Source organism: Talpa occidentalis, unplaced genomic scaffold (genome assembly GCF_014898055.3).
Source record: "Talpa occidentalis isolate TD23 unplaced genomic scaffold, MPIMG_talOcc4v2.1 talOcc4.12, whole genome shotgun sequence".
Classification (NCBI taxonomy): Eukaryota; Metazoa; Chordata; class Mammalia; order Eulipotyphla; family Talpidae; genus Talpa; species Talpa occidentalis.
The window spans coordinates 2,952,858-2,969,835 of NW_023601212.1; the positions used below are offsets into that span (position 1 = coordinate 2,952,858).

At 42.2% G+C, this 16,978-nt stretch overlaps 1 protein-coding gene across 1 annotated transcript in view; it reads left to right on the forward strand.

Moving 5' to 3' along the window:
- Positions 1-16,978, forward strand: part of CNTN5 (contactin 5) — a 657,624-nt gene that overhangs the window by 457,129 nt on the left and 183,517 nt on the right. Inside the window, exons 15-16 of the mRNA XM_054692969.1 lie at positions 1,483-1,612; positions 6,272-6,422. Coding sequence (XP_054548944.1) covers positions 1,483-1,612; positions 6,272-6,422 — 281 coding nt within the window. The remainder of the gene's footprint in view (positions 1-1,482; positions 1,613-6,271; positions 6,423-16,978) is intronic.

A 16,978-nucleotide genomic window follows, 5' to 3' on the forward strand; every position in this document is an offset into this window, starting at 1 on the left:
TAGGGGAAGTTTATAAGGTTGAGTAGTATCTGCACAGGTTCCAAGTAGTATCTGCACAGGTTCTGACTCTGCCGCTTGTCCGTCACTTAACCTCTTTGGGTTTCAGTTTGCTCCTTTGTGAAATGCGGAGATTGGAGCCTATCGCCCCCACAGTTCTACCCAGCCCAGCATCCCCTTATTCTGAGGCAAGTGAGGCTAAAACAAAACACAATTACTTAGTGAGACAGACACAAATGAGAACTATTGAGCTGTTGAAGATAACTGAGAGGGAGCGGATGGGGATCCAGAGACATTGATTCATTGCCTCTGCCTCCAGTTCTCCTGCGGATACCAGATAAACCCTGAGCAGGGATGACGCTAGTCCTATTTTCTACCCCCAGCACCCAAGTAAGGTAAATTCCACTGGCAGATAATACATCTGCTAAGTGAATTTTATTTGGAAAATGATGTCCTCACTGGGCATCTCTGTTGAAAGATAATTAGAGCACTGCTCACTAAAATGAACAGAATCGGGGCCTCCCTGGTGGCGTGAGGGTTAAAGACACAGGGCTATCAAGCCATTGGCAGCCACTATGGCCTGAGTTCATCCCAGGCCAGGGAGCTACCCACATGGTGCAGCAGACCTCTCCTGTCTCCCCACTGCTCCGCTCAGCAGTGGATTTCAGTAGAGCTGCCTGCCCTGCTCCCCACTCTGTCTCTGGTAAATCTTCTCACCCCCTGACCTCTGGCCTACACCCCAGTTCTTGTATGTGTAAATAAATAAATCTTTAAAAATATAAAAATAAAAGTAAATAAAAAAATAAAATTAAGAGAATGATTTGCTTGGCCTGAAGTACACAAGACAACTAGTTGTTTAACGGCTTTTAAACTTTAAATTCCGCTTTGGAAATGTGCTCTGGGTCTCAGTTTACCTCACTTTGCACATCCTCAATTTTCTGTCTTGTACATTACTTTGTCTCCTCATGAAGTTTACATTTTCTGATCAATAATTGTATACGGAATTCACTGACAGCCTTGTTTTTGTGTGGGTTTGTTGGAAGAAAGAGAAAAGGCAAACTCGTGACTGATCAATATAGAAAAGGGACTCTTGTTCTGACCAGGGCTATTTTTAACCTTGATTCTGTGCATTTACCCCCTTGGTGCTTTCTACCAGGGGAACACCTGCTTCTCCTTTGTAAAATTTTTGTAAAATTCATATGAAAGCTCTATCTGCTATTGTACTTCAGAGGCGCCGCTAGTCTACACAACAAAAGCTGAGCCTCAAACAAAACTGAAAATAAAACGCAGAACTGCAGAAAAACATTTCATAATTTTTTCTAAGAAATAGTTATAATTTATAAGATAACTGTTATAATACAATAGTGAACAGTAAATTTGTGTTGCTAAGTTGTCAAATAATTTTCAGCTGCATTAATAAGAGTTTGTTGTTGTTGTTTTTGATTTGTTCACTTTTTACATCCAATTTTTGAAATTCCATTACAGAGTAGAGTTGAGATGGTTAATGGAGTATTGGTGATCCACAATGTGAATCAATCCGATGCTGGGATGTATCAGTGTGTGGCTGAAAATAAACATGGAGCCATTTATGCAAGTGCTGAGCTGAAGATTCTAGGTAAGCAATTTCTAAGTAAATAAACAGAAAAATAGGGCTGCTTCTTTCCATGCTCTAAGACTTACTACACTGAAAGTTTTATGATGTGATTGTAAAAACCTATTTTATGTCTTGAAAAGAAGAAATGTCTTGCTGATATACTTTTTTGTAAGCTTTAAGGGACAAGTTTATATTGTGGATAGCTTGTCCCACAACTTTTTTATAAGGTTTTTCTAACTTTAGGTTTAGTCTTAAAAGATGTGCACACTCTGTCTTTTCTCTGACATTTAAAAAATCTGTAGGGAATATATGTTAGCTTTCAAGGTAGAACGTCTTGAGGATAGCAGATAAGAATGTGCATTTCCCAGCCTCTCCTGCTTCCCTGCTTCCAGAGCAAAACTTACTATTTCCCCCAAGCAGCCACTACCTACCAGTCACTGTGACTCCTGCCAGACAAGACTCCAGGGTCAAGCACCCTTCCACTGTGGGGGTCAACCATGACAGTCCTCACACACCAGGGAAAGCCTCTGAGGCCAGTCCAACATGATCCCAGTTTACACTCGATATACCTGCAGCAACCGACCAAGTAATGCAGCAAAGATTCAAGCAGTGGAGTAGAATACCCAGACTAACCATAATCTTGGAACATAAGAATGGATTTTCCATTTTCCTTCTGGAGATTTCCTAAACTTTGGGACTTGGGATACAAAAAAAAAACTTTTAAAAACACGATGCTGTTTGTACTCTCGAGGTCCGGGATCGTCCCTTCAAGAGTTGTAACTACACCACACCCATCACCCAAGCACCCGAGTTCACCCCATAGTCCATGGTCCTCCCTCCCCCTCCCCTTCCAGTAGCCTCAGTTCCACAGTTAGATTTCTAGGGTTTGTGATTAGTTTGGTTTTAGCTGACCCTTTGTTTTGTTTTTCTGTACCCCACATTTAAGTGACCTCATTTGGGGTTTGTCTTTCTCCTTTCTACATATTTCACGTCTGATAATCTCCTCCAGGTAGTCACAAATGACAAGAGTTTGTCTTTTTTGTAGCTGTGTTTGGGCACTGTAAGGAGCCGGAATGACCACAGTGCAGGTTTTCGGATCCCATGCAGACCGGGTAAAGGAGGAGTCAGAGTCCTCAGTGGTTTTTTGCAGGTCTTTTATTGGGGTTCACCAGGCATATGGCAGGCAGGGATGCTGGGGGGTCAGGAGGCTGGCAGGCCTCCAAGCCCCCAGCAAGTCTTCACTCTGTCTCTCCGGCCTTCTCTCGGCTTCTCTTTCGGCTTCTGCTGCTGCTGGCGTCCCCGTGACGCCGCCCTTAAAAGCCCAATCTCAGCCCAGGTGAATCCCATCTACCTAGGCCCACACCCCACTCCAGGTGCCGCTATCAGGCCTGCACTCAGGACCGCAGGGATCCACCCTCTATCCTGATGGCGGGAGGGCAGACAAGCCTGACATTTTTCCGTACCCTACAGGCACTTAGCTTGTTTCCATGGGTTGGCTGCTATCAACAGAGCTACGGTGAACACAGGAGTGTACATTCCATTCAAATAGCTGTTTTTATGCCCTTCAGGTATATGCCTCGTAGAATTGCTGGGTCATATGGCGGGTCTGTTTGTAGTGTTTTGAGAACCCTCCATACTGTCTAGCATAGATCGTTTACAGTCCCATCAACAGTGTGAGAAGGTTCTTGTTTTTCTCTCTCTTTTTTTCTGTGCATCTTCCCAGCACTTGCGGTTTCTGGTCTTTTGGATGCTGTCCATGGCCACAGGCGCCAGGCGGTAGCTCATTGTCATTTTGATTTGCATTTTGCTCAGGTTTCAGGTGAATCTGGAAAGGTCATTCACATAATTGCTACAGTAACCGGTGCAGGGCCTTCCGAGCACCGCGGATCTGACTGGGTAGTGAAGGGCTTGTCGGAGGCGATACACCCATGTTGCTTTAGACTCTACGGCCTTGCGCACGGGGTCGTCTAGCCCGCGTTGGTGCACAAAGCACGCGGGAATGCGAGCCCGGGGCGTGAGCCCGGGGCACACTCGCCCACAGGTGTGGACAGCCGGGCGGAGAACCAGGGGGGCCGAGAGCACGCCCGGGAGCGGAGGGAGAGAGGAGGATCCGGGAGGTGGGGCGGGGCTGGCCGCCAGCCTTCCCCAGGCTCACGCCTTCCTCGTGCCCGCCCCGCCCGCCTCTGCCCGCTCCGGCACCCCCGAAGGCGCAGCGGCTCCGAGACTCAGTGTCCTGCGCCCGAAGCGCGTGGACCCGCCGCGCCTCTCGTGGCCCCGCGCCGTGGGAGGAGCGCGCGGGCCTTGGCGCCTTGGCCAGGGCCGTGGGCAGAAGCGCTGGGCGGCGGCTGCGCGGGCGCGTGGGCAGCAGCTGGGCGGCCGCGATGAGCCGGCGGGGTGCGGGAGAGACCCCGAGCCCAGGCCGGGAAAGCCCAGAAAGGTAAATATTTGTGGGGGCCCGCACCCTCCTGGCGCCCCGGCCTCCCCGCCGGCCCCGCAGCCGGTTGCGCGCTGCAGGCGGCGCCGAAAGATGGGCCAAAGCCTGGACGAGCCGCGCGGGCGCCAGGACCCTCCTTTACTCACAGGCCTGAGTGGACGGCGCTGCTGCCCGGCCGCCGGCACCCACCCCGCAGCCCTGGCTGTCCCTGCAGACGCCCCCGGAGGGTGAGGAAGAAGAGTCAGGCTCTCTGCCCTCCCGCCGTTAGGACAGGTGGGAGCCCTGCGGGCCCAGGTGCAGCCTGAGGGCGCACCTGGAGCGGGGGCACCTGGGCTGGGAGGCCGAGTTCACGCGGGACACGCCCTGGCCCTCTCTGGGCCTGGCTCGCCAAGGCACGCGCGGGGTGACGGGCACCCCCGACCTTTGCCAGCCCCGGGGCAGGAGGCAGAGGCAAGAGGAGAGGCCACGTCTGTGCGGGAGCCGGCCAGACCTGAGCCCCTCCGAGGTCCCGCCTGGAGGTGCCAGGGCCCCTGGTGCCACCCCACGCGCCCTCAGGCCACGACGGGAGTGCGGGAGGGGGCCCAGCAGAGGCCGGGCCCTGAGGGCACCTGAAGAGCAGGCAGCAGGTGCCCGGACATGAGCGGTCCTTCAGGGGAAATGCTGAGAACCGAGAGAGGAGGCGAAAGCCAGAAATTAGCCTTGGGTTCCGGCAGCTGGACCAGTTGGCAGAAGAAGAGCAAGAGGAGGCCGGGCAGAAACTGAGTGAGCATCAGGGGTCGTTCCCACCGCACAGGGCGCAGAGGCGACACCGGGCAGAGGTGCCACGGGGTGTGCAGCTGCTGTGGACAGGCCCGCGGGGCCGCCAGACTCCCCCATCCAGCTGAGGAAGGAGGGTGTACGCAGGGGGAGGCCAGCACCACAGCGCTGGGCTCCACAGACAGTGACAGAAATTTAAAGAGAACGTTGGACATTCCTCGGGTTCCCAAACAGCGCATCCCAGCCTGCTTGTCTGCCAGGAGAGAAGTTTAACTCTGGTGAGGACAAAGCAACAGTTCGTGGTCACCCCCAGCGACATCCAGGTGCTCCCACTGGCCTGGCCTCTGACGGGCTCCAGCGGGTGGTGGCATTTCTGGGAAAGGAAGGACAGGTCTGCTTGCGCGGGGACGCAGTGTCGCATGTGAACAGAAAACAACCAGGGAGAAGCCGCCTCCCATTCACTGGGCCGTGCAAGTGTGTGGCCAAGCTGTGGCTAGTGGGTGTGGAACGACCCCTTTGCGGGAAGGGGGGAGAGGATCGGCCCGTCCAGCTGCAGAGAGGTGGCTGGCTGGCTGCCGCGTGGCTGTTCCACCTTCAGGAGCGGACAGAAAAGTCCAGAGGGGCCGGCACTTGCCTGTCCTGGGAGCTGGGAGAGATTCCTCTTGCAGCTGGATGCAGCCTCCCCAGCTGGATGCATTTCCCGAGTCCCGAATCCTGACTTCTGTGTGGGAGAGACTCTGTCCCTCACACAGTCTTTGCGGTCACAGACTCAAAGGGCAACCTGTGACTTGCTTTATTTTCTTCCTCAATTTGTAGACAATGCTGTGTGACTCTCAGTAAATGTAGCATTTTTTTTTTTTTTTTGGAAATGCTTATCTGACTTTAACTTAAAGATCTTTTCATTTTTGTTTAGTCCATTGTTTCAAGTGGGAACTTACAGACATGGGGATTAAATCTGCAATATTGCTGGAATTCTAACATTGGAGTAGCTAACATGGTAATTTCACAACTTCAATAGATTCGAACATCTACATTAAAAAACTGAGAAATATCTATGAATTGGTATGAATTGGTATAAATGAATGTCTCAGAGTAGAATTGCAGATGCTATGCTTTTCAGATTCACGCGTAGGCTGGAGTCTTGCTAAAAGTATAATAAAACAATTGGAATGTTAATATATGGTTGGAACTAGTGAGTAACTGCAATCAATGAAATAAAATTTTGATAGAATTTTCATTACAATTGAAGTTGATAATCACAATTGAAACATTTTTTTTTCAAACAGCCTTTGTCTGTGAGCCCACATTGAAATAATAGCCAGTCGAATATGTTGTTAGTAAGATGCTAAGTTTTAAGCTGCAGTGCCTTTGCCATGGATACATACACTATGATTTTATGAAATGTGTCCCAAAAGAAAACATTGTGAAATCGTGATGAATCATCCATTAGACCTTGGTCATTACTTATGTAAAACTTTCTCTTTTAACAGCTTCAGCTCCCACTTTTGCATTAAATCAACTGAAGAAGACAATCATTGTTACCAAAGGCCGCGACGTCTCCATAGAATGCAAACCCCAAGGTTCTCCAAAACCAACCATTTCTTGGAAGAAAGGAGACAAAGCCATTAGAGAGAACAAAAGGTTAGGAATTTCTTTCATAATTCGATTCGTAAAGCATGTAAGAGTCTTGAGAGATATTTAAGGAATTGATTGAAATACACTTTTGTCTTGATTTCAGAAGAGCCCAAAGTTCTGTTTCAGTATGGTCAGACTTCCTTGCCTCCTCGGTGTTCCAGCACCAGCTGGGAGTTTCACAGGGTTACAAAGAAAGCAAATACTTCCATTAAGCTAGTTATTTTTGGTTTTCATTTAGGTGTACATATTTGGGCATCAGTCCACAAGTTATCTATGATCATTTTTAAGAGTTACATTTTCATTTCAACATTAATTTTGTAAATAATATAAACATACCCTGGGGTTTTCTGGTAACCACTTTATCATGAAGTATGTCCAAGTGCTATCCGTGCCTATGTCGCCTTCTTGTTTTTAATCATGTTGATGCAAAATAGTATAGGATTGCTTTTATTGCCACAGGAAAATGAGAAATGTTCAGGGTAATAGTTAATGTGTAAATATTTGTCTTTGGCAAGTAAAGCCAAAAGAATCACAATTGTAGAAATGATGAAAAGTGATTGAAGAATCCAGTCATAACCAAGTCTTTGTAGGCCAAATTTGAAAAGTCTATGCTCCACCAATCACTGACCATATTGGTGCTGCAAATAATGATTCTACTTTGACAAAATAACGTCCTCCAGTATGTTAAAATAATGTTGCATATTATTTTTTAGAGGATTTTTTTCCTTGGATCTACATGGATACGGAATTTATACCTTGTCATGTATTTGTCGTGTTATCATAGACATATATTTATCCGTTATGTTACTTATATATAATTAGATAGCTAAAATGATTTAAGAATGATTTAAGTCAGCATCGGGGGTCTGTTTGAACAGTTCTCTGGGTAACTGTGGGATATTATGAAATATTTGAAAATTTTCTTTTGAATATTTTTATTTCCCAGTCAAGTGTGAGAAACACTGATTTAAATGACCTATTGCAGATGAAATAATTTGTGGAATAATTGGGTTCATTTCAGGCCAAAGTATATATGCTACCTGGATAAGGTGATCATGTAGAATTACATGGTCATGCTAGACATTTATTTTCAAAGAATTCTCTTTCTTGCCGAGGGTGGGAGCACAAATCACAAGTGAGATCAGTGTTGCATGTGGTTGAATTGCGATATTTTGAATTACCATTCTTAGAAATATGAGGGAGAAAAGAAAAACCTGTTACAAATCTTATTAAAGTAGAAAAAATTTGTATAGTGAACAACAACAAAAAAAATTATATTGCTTGGTTATTGTTTTCCTAGAATGTATTGAAAAATTTTATATCATCAAAATACATATCCAGACCAGCGCAAGCCATTCCTCTTTTAAGTACATTACACTGCACTGTGCTTATGGGGAGCATGCGAGCCTTGTCCTATTTCTTTCAGCTCAAGAGAGAATGTTCTCCATCAATTATTCATAGTTACCACATTATAAGTTAAAATAAATCGGTGATATCTCTTTTGTCATAGCAAAAGTATTGAGAGAAAGCAAGATTATGAGTCTACTATTACAACAAAGATGAACGTGATAAACCTTTTGTTTTCTAGAAGTTGAAAAACAGAGTTTGTGTATTTTCTAGTTTTCTTGTCCCCCTTACTCCTCAGTGCTAATCTCTTTCCAGATGTAAATATTCTGGTCAAAGTGTCAGTCAAGAAAGAGGTTAAAGTGTGAAGTATTTGTATTTTCATTTTATTCATGCAAAAGCAAACTAGTCCACATTTACTTAGCATTTTGCCTATCCTTATCTCTATGTTTAGGTCTGTAAACTGGTTTATTTGCTAACAAAGTCCAAAAACTTTTTTATTAGAAAAAGTTTTTTTATTAAAAAATTATTAATTTTTTATTATTAAAATGTCACACACATTTGCCAAAAAAAAAAAAAAAACATTATTTGTGGTGTATGATTTGTTGCCATACTGGACAGGCCAGGTTTCACAAAGAGAACAATCTTGTTGAATTAAAAAAAAATGAGATCAAGATTTATGTAACAATGAAAAGAATTCCACAAAGCATTATAAGAAGACATAGAAAGCTATTTGGAAACTCTGCATTCTAAAAATATAAATGGAAACTTAAGTTTCCAATAAATCTTTGAAATTCCTTAAAATCGATCTCAATTGCACTTGACAACTAATTTTTTATAGAAATTTTAGATTTCCTTTCTGCTGTGAAGCACACCAATCATTGTAAATTCAAATGAAAAGGGAGTTGTCAAAAACCTGGTAAGGCTTTGCAAATTGTTATCATGTATATTGCACAATGGAGCTACAGATTTAAATCATGGTTTATTTTATTGAAATTACATATAATCATATGTTCCCCATTCTCTCAACCTACAACTGGGAAAAAATGTTAAATGAATTAGCCTTCTCTTTTCACAATCTTCACAATTACTTTCAATTCTTTCCAAATTAAAGATTGAAACACTAAGTGACAGCTCCCTATATGGGCAAATAAAGACTAGTATTATATAAAATTGTATCCAGCATAAAATTAGATCCAGAGCAATGGCATAAAATGCAATAGACAATTTTAATTCTAGAATGAATGTCTTGTAGTCACCTAAAAACATGCCACAAACTCAGAAAAAAAATAAATTTCTATCTAGAATTAACCACAATTTGACACTACAGCACAAATGCATTGTTATAACTGATGGGTGATAGACAATCAGCCGAAAGCCAAGGAACTCATTGGCTCACACTTTTCAGCCAAAGTTTGACTGAATCATCCAGGTTTGGTTTTGTTTATTTGGGATGAGATCTGCAAACACAGTGTCTTTGGTATTTTTCACGAAGTGCATAAATCACTATCCTACAGTTTAAAGTTTGATAAGTAATAACTAGAACATAATAGGACTTTTAATTAAAAAATCTAACAAATGAGTTGACTGCTTATATATTACAAAAGATTACAACCATTTGGCCCAAAATGGTACACCTAAAGTCTGTATGAATATGGATTACACTGGAACTTGGTTTGTGGTCGCTTGTTACTCATCTTACAGGATGAGTTGTTTCTATCAGAGAATGGTCAGCGTGACTGCTGCTCAAACAGTAAACCATGTTATTGTTAATGATCATGGCTGCTTTTATGTCTACAGAATTTATTGTTTACAGAGCACTTAAAAGATTTTGAGTTACATTCTAACCCAGTATATAAAATAGGACCTGACTGCCTGCTTATCCTGTAGACTAAGGGATATGAACAAGTTACTTAATTTGTTTTCTTGTAAAATTGAAATTCAACGGAGCAACCTCCTCAGGTTGTAAGGACTGAATGAAATTCTATATGTAAATCACATTGACTGATGTTGCTACTTAGTGGTGATCAGTGACTATCACCTGGATGACAGTGTAGCTACTGTGGCAGAGTAATATGGTGGCGGATGGTGGTATGATGGTGGCATTATTGCAACCCCTAAGTCTTCGAATACTGGCTTCAATTTCAAAACATTTTTGCCAATCCTCTTTGCCTCTCCAGGAGGCAAAGAGAAAGAGGAGGTGAAAGAGGTTAAAGAGAAAGATACTTAAGATTTAAATTATTATTTGGTATTAAAGCAATCTCTAGGTTTGCTGTGTGATACACTTGTTATTTATTAATCTTTGTCCCTCAATTGACATTGTTTTGGTCCCTCAGAGCCCCAAACGTCCACTTGCCATTTTTCCCTAGCATGTCTGTTCTCTCAGCCTTACCTCCTCCCAGTTCAGTATCTTCAGGATCGTTTCTGTACTAGGAAGTTGGATATTTACTTGTTCCATGATCAGCATCATAGATCATGCACAGATTGCTCTCTTATTTTTTTTTCTTTTAAGAGTCTCTGGATTTTGCCTCATCATTTGTAAAGATCAACAGCATGTTTCCGTTTGGTTTCCTTTATCTGTCATGCCCATTTTTGTACTAAAACTAACAAGTTTCAGGAGAACTAAGATGTGAAACGTTCCTTAGGGATTTTCTCCTCTAGTCTGCTTTCTTTCTCGACGTTCTGCTCATCAAATGCATATTGGATTTTCACTTCAGCTCATTATTTCCATTACTTGGCCATTAACTTTTGTTAAAATATAATCACCCAGAAGCACTCCAGCAGTGCACAAATATTAAGCCTTCATTAGTGATGTTCAATTTCCTGCACTTTCTGTGGACAATCTTGGCTAAAATGAAGAATATGTGATTTTCAGCAAAGGCATAGTTTGTTTTTTTTTCCTTTATAGCTGCACATATATAACTGTTATTGAGCCACACAAAATAACCATGTATGTTTAAAAATTATGCATGATTATTGAAATTTCGAAGTAGTTTAAATACCAGTTTGCATTGCTTGACGGAGGGGGTACCAGTTACAGGGATAATGGACTGTAACTCAAATGGGCGCTGAAGAAACCCTGCATTCAAAAAATAAAAATGATCCTATGGCAGGGCAGTATTATAGCACAATTTTTTCTTTTATGGAACTATAATCTACATTAAGACTTGTCCAAAGTCCCTTCTAATATTCCCTTGCTCACCAAGGAGCTTCACAACAGCGAAGTTTTCAACTTACTCATTTAACACGCACAGAAAATTGCACTTGAAGTACCCATTAGTCGACTTCTAATGGGAATTCATGTTGTGTTTATTAGGCAACAATGATCAGGCTCACACACTGACTCACAGACATATGGAAAAATATATTCTCAGCACAAGCCCTGAAGGACACTCTTACTGAAGGGAAAAGTCTTCTTGCTTTTTCTAAGGAAGAGGAATTCATGGGTATAATTAGGGTCTTGTTTCTGTCCCTCTGCTTCCACCTCCATGCTGCGTTAGCTAATGAACAAGCTGTTCTGTTGTTTCCTTTGTGACAATGTCTTTTACATATTAAGAACATAAAACAATGTAAACCCTAGGTATCTTGTTTGCTTTTTTCCCCTGTACTAGGAAATTGTGTAATGAGGGGAAATAAGCATGCATAAATCAGGAATTTATCAGCTGACTTTCTTTGTAAGTTAAAGTCTAAGCTTTCAAAGGAAGTGAAATGATCAAAACGACATTTAGCTAAGGGAAGAGGAGGCTAATCACTAACTTCATACGGTTTAATGCCTATGAACTGCTGACAGGGCGCCATGCGCTAGGGCTTCTGGTGGCCACCTGTGCTCCCAGCCATCCACAGCTCGCAGAGATGAGAGGGAAGCAGCCTTACTCGTTACAGTGGGGTTAGGGTGCAGGCTCCCCTGAAAACTGTGCTCGGCTCTGCCTGACTAGCCACCACCACCTTCCCTTTAAAATGCTGTGCTCAGGGAGACAAATGCAGAGTCACAGACTCATTGGAAATTGATGAAGATAGATGGACAAATTGTCAGCCTTTAGGAGGAAGTGTCCCTTGGGGTAAAAATGGGCTCAACTAAGAAATGATCAGTGGCTTGCTGAAGCCTAGACCTCTGAGACTGTAACAAAGTAAGATAAGAAGCTGGATCTCCCTGGTGGCCTAGGGGTTACATCCCAGCACCGTCACCACTACCACCTGAGTTTGATCCCCAGCCAGGAAGCTACCCACATGGCGCAGCAGACCTCTCCTCTCTCCCCGCTGCTCCCCTCAGCAGTGGATTTCAGTGGATCCGCCTGTTCTGCTCCCCACTCTGTCTCAGGTGAATCCTCTCACCCCCCACACCTCTGGCCTACACCCCAGTTCTCCTATGCAAAAAAAAAAAAAAAAAATAAGAAAAATAAGCCAACAGGGGGAATTCCCCACTAACCTCTACTCTATGGTAGACCAACCAAGTTAAAAAATTGGACCTCTTTAAAAAAAGATGACTGGAATCCCTCTACCACACAGAAGCCACCCTTTAAGGGGGAAGGTGTCACTCTCTGCTCTTCCCCGTCAACACTAATACAAAGTGAGTTTGGAAATTATTAATCCAATAGTTGTGTGAGAAAAGATATAAATCCTAGGATTTGAAACCATTTATAAATAAATAATGCCAATAAAAAGTAACATAGAAGAATAGTAAAATCCACAAATTCTAAAAATTAAATAATTCTGTCTAGTGCTTCCAGCAAAAAAAAGATTAAAGTATATTTCAAATTTCCCAAGAGCGGCCATCCCGCTATACACCCACAGGGGAGGGTGCAGTTCCACAAATGTGCCTCTCGGTCAGTCCATCTGGGAGCAGCACATGGGGCTCAGGACATTGGAGTTCAGGCTGTGCCCCTGACTGACCTCTAACTGGCGTGGAGATTGATGTCTGAGCAAGGGAATCTAGGAAATGTAAATGGTTTAGCTGAAACATAAGTATGATAATAATTACATATTTACATATGTGTATGTGTGTATAAATGAGTAAATATTTTGTGGAGCTCCCAAATTAGCCACAGATTATCTCTAAAAGACGGCTGGTGGATAATTTTAATTCTGTGTTTTTTTTCAGTTTTACAAACTATAGTTATTATATACTCTGTTTATAATCAGTAAAAAAAAGTTCAGGTAAACATTAAGTTTGTAGAAGGAATTTTCTTAAGACAAAATCACTTATATTTGTAATATAATTCATTTAATAGAGACTCATCATGTACATAGACAAGGTGGGACACGCCTCACTGTCTAGGTTACATCTTCAAGGAGAGAAACTACTAGTTTTGAAAACAATTCCAATTGTTTGTCCGAGTCCTTCAGAGATGAATTATAGAAAAAAGTTACTGATCCTAGAGATTCAGTTTTAGTTTACTTGATCTCTCTCTTATTCTACCATCTTTTCAATCAACAGGCCAATTGAACAAACCTTCAAACAACAATTATTTTTTAATTAATTAGAACATATAGTTCATCTTTCTTCCCTGAATTAACTTTACCTTTCTTTTTCTTCTTCCCAGTACCTGAGATTAAGCACTTAAAGTCTCTTGAGGTGCAAACATCCTGAATGGTGCTTTTCAGTCACCTCCATTTGCTCTCCCTGTACACATCATGTCCCCTCCATAGCCAAAGGAATCTTCCCAAAGCTCAACTGTAACTGTGTCATCTCCTTGCCGAAACTACTAATCTGAATTTTCTTTTTTTTTTAAAGATTTATTTATTTATACAAGAACCAGGGTACAGGCCAGATGTGCGGGGAGGGGCGGGGGTGAGAGGATTCACCAGAGACAGAGTGAGGAACAGAACAGGCAGGCTGACGAAATACACTGCTGAAGGGAGCAGCCGCCAAGACAGGAGAGGTCTGCTCGCCATGTGGGTTGCTGCACGGCTGGCAGGCATCGCACCAGCACTGCAGAGGCTGTGAACAGCTTCACAGCGCCGCACTTAACCACCTGTGCCACCAGAGAGGACCATGAATTTTCTTCTGAATATGACCATAATCCGTGAGCGTATTTAAAGGTTCCCCTTATTTTTCTCTGCATTTATTAATTCATTCAACAAATATTAAGCTCAATTAAATGAAATTGCCATTTTTGTGTTAAAAATAAGTGAGTCACCTCTAGCTGCTGGTGGTTGTGCTACAGTGGTAATTAATAGCTGATGGGGGTATCCAAATATTACTTCTATTAAAAATTAATTAAAAACAAATGAATAGCATGAATTTTACTTGGGCCTATCTAATATTTGTAAGTGTCTCAGTGCTGCAATGCTTGCTGCCAGGAATGGAGTTGTGAATAAATATACAAGGTACTTAACATGGGATTAAAGTCCACACCTGCCTGCTTAACTGTTCAGCTATCTTTCTCTCTCCATGTATCTCATTCCCTGAAAGCACGCACACGCATACAATCATCCCCCAAAGTATTCTGACTCCAAACTACATTGGACAAACAATTCCTCAAAACCAGTCCTTTGTTTTCTCACCTTGTAACCTTCATCCAAATTTTGTATCTTCTCTACTTCCCAGTAGCATACTGGTCAACCTCAATAACATATGAAATTCCTACTCATATGAAAGACTCTTCTTAAGTTCTCTCAATTATTAAGAAGCTATAGTGGAAGTTAGAGGAATGATATAAATCAACTTCTAACTTTAAATTTAGTTTCTAGCACATGTCAACGCACAACTCTGTATTGTCAACTATACTATAAAAATTTTGAAATTTAAAAGGATTAACAGATTTGTCCAAGGTTATCCATCAGGAAGCCAAGCTTTAAAATCAAGTCTGGCGCCAGTCAATGATTCCGTGATGATCTTAATAGTAAAGTTAGTGGTGCTGTCGAATTTCAGTCTGCATGGAGGATAGTGGTGGAATTCCTTCTGGGTGCCTGTGATATACATGATAAGGATTCACAGTTCTTCAGTTTATATTCAAAAACTGCATGACCAACTTTATATTCTATGCACTTTTCCTCTTTTTCACACACACATATACACTTCACAAATGTTCAGAAAAACCCTTCAACCAAACAACTAAATTCTCGTTTCCCCTCCCAAGGAAGTCTTGGAGCATAACTGAAAACTAAGAGACACAAAAATCATCTTGCCTTTATTCTTCTTTCTCCATCTGTATGATAAGTTGGACCACATTCGTGTTGATTGAAAATCCAACCATAAAAAATATTTACTGTTTTTTTTTTTTTGTTTTGTTTTCAGCGACATACTGATCAACTGATCAAACATTATAAACAATTGCAAAGATGGCGTCATCATGATGCTTCTGGGCTATGCTATAACTTTATTCCCTTCATCGAGCCACATTACTTTGAGGGGTAGTCAGTGTTTCCAAACTTGGACAATGAGTAACCCCCAAATAATATGTGTCCTGAGTGACAGTGTGCTCACACCATGCCAACTAGTTGCATGGGAGTAGGAAAACAGAGCATTCTCACATTTTAAATGGTTCCGTTTATGATCACAAATCTTCAAATTAATGACTTCCAGTTAAACACAAAACACAAAGATCATCAAACTTTTGTTCCTCTCATTTCCACTCTTTGAAAAATTCTTAAATAGAGCAAAACAGGCCTGAACTCCCAGTGGGGAGATAATACCAAGGAAGTCAGTTAATTTAAGCTGTAAATGACAACAAGATAACTCTGGTTCTGTTGTGCTGTGAGCACCTTCAGCTTGTGGCTTTACACTCTAATCACCAGCTTAGCAAACAGTTCATAAATTCTACTTCTAACTATGGTTCATTTACCCCAGTTACTATAAATCGCTGCACGAGTTGCCTGGTTATGTTCTCTGCATAGGCACAACTCGAACAAGTCATTAATTGCTTAAAGGCTTTTCTTTTCCAAAAGCCCCCCAGACTACAACTTTCAGCTTAATTTGTCCTTAATACAAACAACATCTAAAGTACTGGGGAATTCAAGCATCTAAGTACATGCTACTGACTGATCCTGCTACCTCCCCAAGTGACTCTTCAGTGAATATAAAATAGAAGATTCTAAAGATGATTAGAAAAGAAGTATTTTACGACAGTTTTTTAGTTTACTCCGAGAGTTACTTAGTCACTCCTTTTCAGTTTTGTGTGTATATCGTGATGTAATTTAACTATGGCTGATTTATAACGGCAATTAGTGGACTGGTTACAAACTAGGGCATAGATATTCTAACCTTGATGACAGTGAAAAGCAATCTGTAGATTATTTCCATAAAAGCCTAAACAAATTTTATTACTAGCTTACTGATGTATGTTACTCAACTGACAGGGTAATTTAAGAAAAGGTAGACAGGGCATCCCCTGGTGGCGCAGTGGTTGAGCACTGGGCTATGAAGCTGCCCGCAGCCTCTGCAGCGCTGGTTCGATCCCCGCCCGCCGGCGAGGGTCCCTCATGGCACACAGACCTCTCCTGCTGTGCCCGCTGCTCCCCTCAGCAGTGTATTTCGTCAGTCTGCCTGTTCTGGTCCCCACTCTGGCTCTGGTGAATTCTCTCACCCTCTTACCCAGTGCTTGTATAAATAAATAAATAAATCTTAAAAAAAAAGAAAAGAAAAGGTAGGCAGATAGGTACATAGATAAATAGATGAAAACATATCTAAGATGGTCACTATATTTTTGGCTGCATTTGCCTGTTTCAGGGAACCAGTTTCATTTTGTTTCTGTTTGCAAATGGTAGCGCTACTGCTCCTGCCCCTAATGCTATTTTATCTAGAGTGTTCTAGTCTATGCAGTTTATTTCAAGCTAACAAAACTTTATTCAACATATACTGAATGTCAGCCGCTATGCCAGTTGATTCCAGGACCAGTAAGAGAAAACCCCATTCCTCAGGGAAGCACCTGCCTCATGGGCAATAAAACTAACCCTGTCTGTAACTAAAACACAGATATTTATGGCAGTCGTTAACACAGGCTGCCTGCTAGATATTCTGGTGTTACAACAGGCTAGTTAAGAAAACAACAAAAATAACTGCCATTATTGCGGATTGGCTTTGTTTTATATGTATTACTTTATTCCAGTCCTCAAAATAATGTAAATAGCATAAGCGGATATCATCATCCCTGTTTTAAATAAAGCAACTGAGTCACGAGGGAGATTGCCTAAGGTCACACACCGTAGCATGTTAGATTCAGAATGAGTCCGTTCTCTGGATCCCCAACCAGTGTTTGATCTGTTTCACATACAGACAA